Consider the following 11445-nt stretch of genomic DNA (forward strand, 5'->3'; position numbering starts at 1 on the left):
TGAGTCGAATCAATGATTCGAATCTTCAAGATCCGGTTCATTGAAATGAGCTAATAAATCTCTGATCGATCTTATGACGTAGGTTGATCCCCTACACATTATACAAGAGAGCACTTAAAACTCATGATAAAAAGCCTCGGTTGTACCAATACTGTAATATCTTTAAAAAAAACAGTCTCTTAAGTTTTGATATTATTATTAAATATTCCAATATTTGTTTTGTTTTTAAAATTATCTTACCTTTCTTCTCCATCATATATATATATATATATATATATATATATATATTTTTTTTTTATTTCACATTAGAGAAAACATTGTAAATGACACGTTCTATTGTGAGAGGGGAATGTATGGTCCCTAGACGTAAAACCTTTTTTGGTCAATCTATGAAATTCTCTCCCAACAGAAATAATAACATGTACAAATCATAAGATGTTTTCACGCCTGACTAGGAGGTGGTTTTTGTCAAATCAAATTTGTACACACTGAGTGGGATGTTTTTGATTTGTCAGTGTTTCGTTTATATGTAAATATGCCTGTATGTTTTAAACAGATTTTTTAATTAATTGATTACTATTGTCTTAATTTTTACCTGCCTAGGGATTGCAGGTGTAAAATAGCAATTCATTCACAATGCATCTTTCCTTTTTGAGGTTAATGTAATTTTTGTGCATGCCCCTGTTAAATAAATAAATTAATTCATGCATTCAATAAAGCAGATTTCATTTAACTGAGACACAAGTCATGTTTTACTGAAGATCTGCTGCTCACAGAATCACATTCAGCCAGTCATTTATATGATCAGAGCAACACATAAAGAGACCAAACACCAGCAGATCTAGAAAACAGTTTCTGAAAACACACACACATCACATCTAAAGAATCTTACACCTTAAACAGAAGAACCCCAAACCTTAATCTTAAACATTGGTATTAAACATTTGTCATTAAGAACACATTATATTATGATATATAAAATACAGAATTAAAACTGTTGACTTTTTTAAAGCACATATAGCAGATTAACCTTTAAAAGAACAAATCTAACACATAAAGATTGAAAACACAGTATAAGTAAACACACAAACACATCTTTTGTATGTTAGTTTCTGCAGATGAAGTTGAGTCTGCGAGATTCAGGAAGGCTGATCCAGGTCTGATCTCCTCCAGACTGAACTGCTCCTTTTCTCTTCTCCAGTTTGCAGTTTTCCGGTGTGCTGCCGTTCCCTGGAGCCCAGTTCTGATAGCACACCATGTCTCCACTCAGCCAGAGCCACATGTTCATGCTGCAGTAGTTGTGTAAACCCAACCACACCGCCTCAGTAGACGCCAGTTTAACCACGTTCATCACACGACGCTGCATCTCCACTGACTGAACCGAGACCAGATCCACATGATTCTGTCTGCAGTATCTCAGAGCTTCAGACCACGACAGATTCTGCTGGATCACAATCAGTTTATCTGGACACAAAACAAAGCAGAAACTAGAGAGAGACTGATCAAAAACTACATGCAGAACAAACACTGTGGAGGAATTTGACATGTCAGACATGTAGAGTCAACTTTAAGAGATCTGGAGCTGATGATGGATTGAGTGTGTTTGGAGGATCTGCTCACCTTCATGACACACGAAAGAAAATGTCAAGACACAAGGAATGTCATTCCATCGTCTCTGAGCATACTTATTGATCACTGTACAGTCTTCATAACCTTTATCATTGTTTGGTTCAATGGTATCCCAGTATCTGAATGAGGAGTTGCTCTGATCTGACCACTGCCATGAGTCTCTGAACAGACCGATCCAGACTGCAGATCCAGATGAGTTTCTGTCATTATTGAACTTCTCCAGCTGTTGATTCTCATTCTGGTTCCTCACACTGACCAGATCAATGTGATTCTGTCTGCAGTAACTCTGAGCGTCTCTCCAGGTCATCGACTGATTGACAAACACCAGTCCTGGGCTCACTTAAAACAATAAAAATGAAAAATTATTTTATTCGTTTTTGATAAAAAAATACCAACCTTTTTGGTTTAGAGCAGTGCATCAGAAATGCTAATATTACCAAAAACATCATGTTTTTGAATATTATAAGTTTTAAACTATTGTCTCTGAGGTCATAATTTGATTTCTCTTTCTGGTTGTATTTGTTTTATAAGTGGATTTCAGATATATTAAAACATGTTCAGCTCTATTTCTAGTGGAGTTAACTTGTTAACAGAAGTTCAGGAGCAGGACCACGCCCAACTTTGCCACGTTATCCAATCATCTACTTATTTTAGGTAGATCAGCCCTTTAGCGCTATTCATCTTCTTCTTTCAAAAACTGCAGATCTACAAAAAAGAGATAAGCTACAGATGATCTGTTTATGTCTATCCTTAACCAAGGATCAGCTTACAGCAATCTAAAATGAGCCTATATGTCATCTAAATGTCCAGTGGATACCTCTAGCGTACACTGAAAGCAGAGGCATCCAGTTCCATCACTCAGATAAAGCAAGACTTCTTTCACTTTATTTAACATTCAATGAACCCACATACTCACCCGCTAATACTTCCAGCATCAGCAAGGCAGCCATTTCACACTACCCATGATGTCACTCAGCACGCCTCTCCATAATAGCTTTCCACCTTATACTTTAGGTAGCTGTTTGAGGCTAAGCTGTTTCTCTGATTTCATGCTAATAGGGTCATTCTTCTCTTCGTCTCATCATTCACAAATTAATCATCTCCGTTCATATTTAACCTTTCATCCAGTTGTCCATTTTTGAACTCTTCCTTCAGCCATATATTGTCATATGGCTCCTGTCGTCTCTCATAGGCACTACTGTCCATTTAGTCAAATACCACAGCCAGTGCCTCCAGGGCACTGACCTGATAACGTCCGAGGCTCAGACACACTCTCCCAATTCAAAACTAGATTAAAGACCTATCTGTTCAGTAAAGCATACACTTAGTGCACCACTTAGGAGGCTTCCACACAGGTTCTGCATCTTGTTGATATACACTGTGAACATCAGCTACGCTAATTATTTTCTTTATTCTCCATTTCCACCTGGGGATACTCTTCCCGAGGCCCTCAGACTATGCAGAGTGACTGATTGGATCCAAGACCAAGGACGAGATGATCCCAAGGTTTCCATATCCTGGACCAGGCCGTATCCTGAGCAGCTACTGTGATGGTCATGGAAGAGTGGAGAACATGAGACTGATTCCTGTGACGCTCCAGAGACAGACGAGTCTTCGCTGAGGCCAGCTTCCAGCCTCCGCCACCGAGACTGCAGCTCTGCACAAGACATTTGGCCAGCGGAGAAATTAAAATGATTGTGCCCAACTGAGCCTGGTTTCTCTCAAGGTTTTTTTTTCTTCACTTCTGCCATTAGTAAAGTTTTTTTTTTTCCCTCTCCGCTGTCGCCACTGGCTTGCATGGTTCAGGATCTGTAGAGCTGCGCATCGTTGGATTTGCTCTTCAGTATTTGGACTCTCAGTAGGGATTATTAAACCACACTGAACTGAGCTAAACTGAACTGAACTTGAACACTACAAACTGAACTACACTGTTCCTACTTACTGTGACCTTTTATGTGAAGCTGCTTTGACACCATCTACATTGTATAAGCGCTATACAAATAAAGGTGAATTGAATTGAATTGCAGATTTACTCAACCCTAAGCCTTTCCCATAATACCCATCCACTATTCTGATTCAAAATCCCTCTTTGCAGCTTACTGGGCTCCATACCACCTCTTCTTTTATTTATCTTTTATTTTACCAGGAATATCCCATTGAGATATGCATCTCTTTTAGCAGGTGATCCTGGCCAAAATGGTAGCACAAAAAGTTTAGGATACAAAATTACACACACATAAAAGATCAGGTATTAAACATATTCTTACCTTGCAGCCCTCTCCCCTTTGCACACTTCTCAGCCCACTAATGTTGTGTTCACACCAGACACGGAATGCGTGAATAAATTGCGCTATTTGCGTGTAAATAGACGTGTGAACATTTGAGTTTATTTGCTTCATTCACATGTAAAAATCTGCTTCAGAACAGACATGGATTCGCGTCATGGGCAAGGCTTCTGTCTGTCCGGTGACTGTAGCTTCATTGCTAAATGGCTAACCTGGATTTTAATGAAAAAATAACTGTTTATGTGCTTTATGAAGGCTGAAAAACAGCGTCGATTCATTTGGGGCTGTGTCTGCATCCACTAGATCCTTTCAGAGGTGCAGCCAACTCTATGAGCTCATAAACTCCTCCAGAAACTTAACCTGGATGATGGAAGCATTCAGCGGTGCTTCTTACTGAGCCAAGCCCAGTTTGATGAACTATTGTCTGTGTAGGCAGGAGGATTTCCCCCGGGACACCAACAACAGGTGCTACGTCATAAGCACGCCCCCACAAGAGCAAGCTCCTGATTGGTTAACGTGGCGCGAATGTCCGCTAAAGTTCAGATTTTTGTACTCTGCCGATTTGTGCATCAAACGCTCAAAATGCTCAATTCGCACTGCGCCATTCGCGCCGTGTCTATTCGGGTCTTTGCATTGACTTAACATGTAAATCACTCAAGCCCGTTCCGCGTCTGGTGTGAACACAGCATAAGACTCTCTCTCTCTCTCCAGCATACTTTTCAGACCACAGAGGCTCTCCTGAAAACTCAAAAGTTTGTAATGTGTGGGTAATTTCACAGTAAAGTAGGAAATGCTCCTCCGTTTACACTGATTCCTTTCCCTCCATCTCCAACTTCTAGGTCGTGAGCACTCAGGCCATATCTACTCAAGGTCTACATTAATTTTAGTCTTTATTTAAGCACAGCTGAGGTATTCCCCAGTCTTCTTTTGAGGATACAATTCAGTTTTCTCGCATGACGCGACAGCTTCTTTCCAATGTACAATGTAATTGTTTTTATGCTTAAAGGTTATGTTTGTGCCCGATTGTGTTGTGCTTGTTAAGTCTCAGTAGTAGATGCAGTAGTGCACTTCCACGTATCTGCCATTCCAACAGCGCATCGATTCAGCGGGATACGAGGTCTCATCACTACATTCCAGATGCTTAAAAAAAGATAATAAAATAATAAAAAAAACTTTCTCCCATACACTTTTCAGCCCATAACATATCTCTCTCTCTCTCTCTCTCTCTCTCTCTCTCTCTTGTACACCTTTCAGCCCACCAGGGCACCCTTGCTTGCCCCGCAACCACTTGCATCCTTTGGGGGTTCGAATGTTTTGAAAACAATACCATATACTCTGACAATACAGCAGCCACATTAGGCTTCTGGGAAATTAATGAGCTGATGCAGCTGCCAAGGAAGGTTTAAATCAAGCTGCGATAGTTGCTAATCCCTCCTTCAGAGATCAGATCTTTCTCCAATAGTTCTTTTCAAGCAAGTGGCAAGAGAAATGGGATTCATGAACGATTAAGAAGTTGCCTTACTCTGTTTCTTACGAGGCTACTACCAATCCAGTCTTCCACCTAGCACGCTCTCAGCTATCTTAACCAGATTAAAATGTTTTAAAGCTCATCATTTCTACTATGACCACAAGGTTCCAGTTCAACAAGCACTTTATCAAATCCTCTGCATCTGCAGAACAACTTTGATATGTAAAGATGGCTTAATCTCTCCAGAATAGCAGACCCTGAGAACTGTTATAGAATTTCATGAGATGCAATAAAACAATACACTTCCTAATCTGAGAAGATGATCAGGAAACCGGCAGTTCAGCTGTTCTATTCAAATCAACCTGACACAGTTGACAATAGGCTGGAAACACAGAGCTACAACTCACCAGGGGGAAATGCGAGAAAGTTTACCCTTCTCCTTTCACCTCAAGCCCCCCTTCTTGACCCTTAAGTTACCTTCTGATCAGAGCAAAACATTCACATTTTTACATAAAATGTCCAAGGTTTTAATATGATGTATCTTGTAGCTCTATATTCATGTTTGGTATCATTTTAAATGTGCGATTGGTAAAGTGATCTTAATTTCACTGTAATATTTCACTTGTATATGCTGGTTTGGTTTTTGGCTTTGATAAGATCTTTGCCAGATGCTCCACCTCCTTAGAGATGGTTAACTCCTCAAATTCACCAGTCAAGGGTCTCGGTGATGCTTCCACTATCTTTAATTTATGGCTGTTTGCTCCGAGTTAAGTATTTAAAGGAAATGGGGACTAATATCATTGGGATCTTGTAGGCAAGCCACCCCGTTGCAGCATCTCTGAGACTTATGCTGCAACGTACTTCTCGGGTCAGGTATGCATCTCTAACTCTTTGATTGATCCTTCAGTAACGGATGTTGTATTTTTACAGTATCATCTCTGAATTGGCTTTCTGATTGTTTTGTTATGTAATTGGCAGAATACAATTTTACCTGACCAATAAAATGTTAAATTTTAATTCATTCTGAATTCTCCTGAAATCTTTTCATATCCAGTAGATTAAGTGGAGTCTGCACTACCTTTATGATGCGACATGATTAGATCTTGGATTTTAAAGGCACATTTGACTGTACGAAGCCGTTTTGGCACGACAGCATGAAGATCTTTAATCATCTAATCGCTGATTTTAGCGAGATGAACACCATAGCAACAAACACCATTCAATACATTCTTCCTGCATCAGAGCCTCAACCTCAGCTGGCAAACAAGATCTAAGATCTCTAAGAAATACCAGGATACTCGTACCTTGTTCATCACAAGCATATTTCTACCATCTGCATTAATCTCAAAGTCTTATGCCAAGCCCAAGCCAACCTCAGCTCTCATTAAACTTTGGGGGACCTTATCCCTCTACCAAAATATGGCAGCATCGTAGGATGCCCAATCAACCTACCTACTCCTTCATTATTCTCTTACTTCCAATCCCCTTCGAGTCACTGTTTCTTTACCATCCCTCATCCATCTCTTTTCATCCATACATCCAACAAAATCCCTTTTATCCCTTCATCCTCCACAATAAAGACTGCCTCAAAATGTGGTGTGGTCCATGCAGGTGAAATGGAGTTAACTTGTTAACAGAGGTTCAGGAGCAGGACCATGCCCCACTTTGCTTCCTTATCTAATCACCTACTCCCTATATTATTTAAGGCAGATCAGCCCTCTAGCACTGTTCATCTCGTTCTCATGAACCCACCCACCCCCTCCCTCCCTCTATTTCCTTGTTTTCCTTTAACAATCCTTATAACCATCTTGTACCTCCTAGGCTGAATTGGGTGTACTAATCACTTCTCCAAAGCATTAGAAAGAAGCTACCCCCAAATCTGAGTCTCTGGGCAGCATCGTAGGATGCTCAATCATCCTACCCTCTCTTCATTATTCTATTACTTCTATTTCCCTTCACCCCACTGTTACCTTATCATCCCTCCAGCACTGCTTTTCATTTATACATCCTACACAATTCCTTTTATCCCTTCATCTTCCTCAATAAAGACTGCATCAAAGGGTGGTGTGGTCCATGCTGGTAAATAGCTCTGTTTACAATATAGATTGTGTCAATTATAGATTTTGAAACAGGCTAGCATATCAGGTAGGCAGAAGAGTAATGTAGAAATAGTTCAAGTAAACTAAACCTGATTCTGTTCAGTTTAGTATAAATGTTACAGTTAAAGGCAGATCCACTGAAGAGAAGCTTGACTAATGCCAGTGAAATATGAACAAATATATCTGCCCCAACAATACAAATATTTGAATTGAACTGTTTTTGTTTTTCATTTATAATAATTTAGACTGTTTACTATTGTCACATATACATTTCTATTTGAAGCTTTATTTAATGAAAGTTTGGGGTTTGTACTCACTGTTATAGCAGATGAAGGATAAAGTGGTATTACATGGTTCAACAGTCCACTGTCCATTACTCATAAAAGTACAATTATCACTGCCGGTTGGTTGTCCAGATGCCCAGTTCAGAAAGAGCACAGGATCACCTGAAGACCAATGCCATGTATAAACACTTGCCCTCTGAAGACCGATCCAGATATTCTTAACACCTCCATTAATCACAGTCTTGTTCAGCTGGATCATGTCATTCATGTTGTCAACGGTGGCCAGATCTGTGTAATTCTCTCTGCAGTATCTCTGAGCTTCAGTCCAGTTCTTCATCTCATTAATAAAATGATACTGATGCTGAACACATTCAGGTACGGAGCAGAGAGCTGTAAAAGAGACACTCTGGTTTAATGCCTTTCAAAACTATTTAAACCATAAATAAAACTACAAACACACTCACCAATGAGAAGAGTGAAATATAATGTTTGTGCCATTTCTGAGGAAGAAAAATATAGATAAATAATCATATCCAGTTTGGAGTAAAACATTTCAGCAGGTAAAACATAAATGTGGAGTAAATCACAAATACGAATAGAAACAGATTTCAGAAGTGTGTCATCATCAGTCTGATGTCATTAAATAATGTAGATGTGAGTTGTTCTTACCTCAGAGTTGGTGTGTTTCTGTCCTCAGTCTGATGTTTCTGTCTGCAGCTTCAGACTATGTGATAATCTGCTCTCATTTGCCATTCAGCATGTCACAGCATTTGTTTATTTCATTTAACAAAGGCCTTTTTCATTTTACTTCCTCCATATTTATTTCCATTCTTCTGTGGAAGTCTGTTCAGTTGAATGTGCTCAAGAATTTGTCTTTCAAATATAACTGCACTAGTCATCAAATATACAGTTTAGAGTTTAGACCAGTGGTTTTCAACATTCAACATATACATATATATATATATATATATATATATATATATATATATATATATATATATATATATATATATATATATATATATATATATATATACATATTTATGAACATATATAAATAAATATAAACATAAATATATATATAAGGGATGCACGATATATCGGTGGCCATATCATTATCAGCCGATAAATGCTATTTTTAAAGAGCACCTATGGTAAAACTCTACTTTTCAAGCTGTTTGGACAGACATATGTGCATGTATGGTGTATAGACCGTCATATTGGGGTGTTATAAGCACACCCAGTGCTTTTTTTTAATTTAGCAACATAAAAAACGGTGGACTAATTGGAGCGGTTGTCAGATCGACCACAACTTTACGTAGGAGTGCGGTCCCCCCGCCCACCAATATTGATTGACAGGCGCGTCATCATATCCTCAGTTTGTTGATTCACGTCCGCCATTTTCAGCGCGAGTCGAAGCGATATCACTAAAGGAACACGCTAGCTCTATTTTTAGACGCAAGGCTCATTGGGCTCAACACAAGATCAATATTCTCCACATGATCGCTCTTATCGGAATTATTGGTTGTATCTTTAGGTAGGTTTGCAAACATGTGTACTTCTCATTGAGTCTACCTTATACTTCAGCCGTTTGCATTTCTCGCGATCATAGAAGCTCCCTGTGATCTTAACTAGGTGCTGCTACACCTGACGCTGTGCCATGCGTTTTAGAATTCTAAACATAGGTTTCTATCAGGGTACACACAACGGCGCGACAATTCGGGACACTTCATGTTTCTGCCGTGCCACAGAGAGTGTCTGGTGTGCCGTGTCGCGGCTTCGAGCCTCAGTCAAAGTTCATTCAGTGTGCGTGGTTATTAGTCTCGGTGTACAAGCTCGGTACTTGAAACTAGCACACAGTTGGCTGTAAAACTATACAGACACAAATGATTTTGTACTCTCTGCTTGGTCTGTGTCTGAGTCGTACATGTACGACTGATTGCTGATTCTCTCACTCCTGCTCCTCTCAGTCTGCCCAAATGCAGAGCGGGTGAGCTCATGGCTCCGCCCCCTTGTTACGTTGGGCGGGAAGCCGAAAGTAATCTACATGTGAAGCAACACACCCCTAAATCAGCGAACTGTGGACACGCCCCCAGCATGACATTTTTTAACACATTATAATAAAACAATCTGAATTGTGTTTTAAACTGAACCTAAACTGACACACTCAGAAGAACCATATTATTAATATTAAATCATAAAAAAGAGGTAAACTATGTGCCCTTTAATGTTATTGATTATTGGTCTGATATCCAAATATCTTTAAGCTAATAAGTTATGTGTTTGTACAGAATTGCCTGCCTCACTCATGCATGGGTCGAAATTGTTTAGACTTGTCCGGTGCATGGGCATAAAGTTTCCAGTTGGAGCTTTCCTCACATTGTTGATTCCTTCAAAGTCCATCCTTTGTGTGGTATTGCTGTGCCTCAATGACTCAATAAGTACCTATATTTATTATCATTGTAGATATGCTTGTATTCCCAATACTTACTTTTGATGATTGTGTATGCAGAAAATGCTGCTTAACAGAGCCAAACTGAGGCAAAAGGCAAGAGAAAATCAATTACAAGCTTCAAAACTTCAGGTTGTTCCATCTCCACTGCCTGAAGGAAAAATGTCTTCAAAGTTCAGTCACCTAAATGGTCCAGACGGGCATCCAGCTGATTTGATGACAATTTCACTCAAGGTTGGGAAAAGTGGCCAGATCTGTGTATTTCTCTCTGCAGTATCTCTGAGCTTCAGTCCTGTTCTTTTTGTCATTTATATAGTAATATTGACACTGAACACATTCAGATATGGAGCAGAGAGCTGTGAAAGAGACACTTTGCTTTAATTCTTTTCAGATCAGAGTCAAACCTAATAAAACTATAAACCATAAATAAAACTACAAACACACTCACCAATGAGGAGAAGAGGGAAATATAGAGTTTGGGCCATTTCTGAAAAGGAAAAATACAGAAGGCCATTCAAATTAGACCAATTTAGGAGTAAAACAATTCAGCAACAAAAGAAAAAGCATTAATGCAGAGTACACAATCATGAAGCGTTGCAGGCACTGTTATTCAATGGTTCAGATCTTACCTCTCGGACAGGTCATTCAGGGTGTCTTGGAGAGAAGAGGTGTCCAACCTACACCATCTAAACACTGGGATACCTCAGGGCTCTGTTCTTGGGCCACTTCTCTTCTCCATCTACACGACATCTTTAGGACCAGTCATCCAGAAACATGGATTTTCCTACCACTGCTATGCTGATGACACCCAGCTATACCTCTCTTTTCACCCTGATGATCCCTCGGTTCCAGCTCGCATCTCAGCCTGCCTGTCAGACATTTCACACTGGATGAAAGATCATCATCTCCAGCTTAACCTCGCGAAAACGGAAATGCTTGAAGTTTCTGCCAACCCGACTCTACACCATAACTTTTCAATCCAGATGGATAGAGCAACCATCACTGCATCCAAAATGGTAAAAAGCCTTGGAGTAACGATTGATGACCAACTGAACTTCTCTGAGCACATTTCTAGAACTGCTCGATCTTGCAGATTCACACTCTATAACATCAGAAAAGTCCGACCGTTCCTATCTGAACATACAGCTCAAATTATTGTTCAAGCTCTTGTTCTCTCCAAACTGGATTATTGCAACTCTCTACTAGCCGGGCTTCCAGCTAATTCTAT

General features: G+C 39.6%; 1 protein-coding gene across 1 annotated transcript; it reads right to left on the reverse strand.

Annotated features, from left to right (window-relative positions):
- Positions 1 to 1105: 1105 nt before the first annotated feature.
- Positions 1106 to 10702, reverse strand: LOC130232662 (macrophage mannose receptor 1-like). Its single transcript, XM_056462638.1, has 4 exons — positions 10666 to 10702; positions 7799 to 8155; positions 1621 to 1968; positions 1106 to 1464 (listed from the first exon to the last, which is right to left on the reverse strand). The coding sequence occupies exons 1-4, from the start codon at positions 10700 to 10702 to the stop codon at positions 1106 to 1108; spliced, it is 1101 nt and encodes a 366-aa protein (XP_056318613.1).
- Between the last annotated feature and the right edge of the window lie 743 nt (positions 10703 to 11445).

This window comes from Danio aesculapii, chromosome 7, assembly GCF_903798145.1.
Source record: "Danio aesculapii chromosome 7, fDanAes4.1, whole genome shotgun sequence".
In the NCBI taxonomy this organism is placed as follows: domain Eukaryota; kingdom Metazoa; phylum Chordata; class Actinopteri; order Cypriniformes; family Danionidae; genus Danio; species Danio aesculapii.

Excerpts from the sequence above, each read along its gene's own strand:
- LOC130232662 (XM_056462638.1), bottom strand. The coding sequence starts at position 10,702 with ATGGCCCAAACTCTATATTTCCCTCTTCTCCTCATTG. Across the intron at positions 8,156-10,665 it reads TTTCCCTCTTCTCCTCATTG|CTCTCTGCTCCGTACCTGAA; the intron begins GTGAGTGTGTTT and ends TCTCTTTTACAG. Across the intron at positions 1,465-1,620 it reads TTCTTTCGTGTGTCATGAAG|ATAAACTGATTGTGATCCAG; the intron begins GTGAGCAGATCC and ends TTTTGTGTCCAG.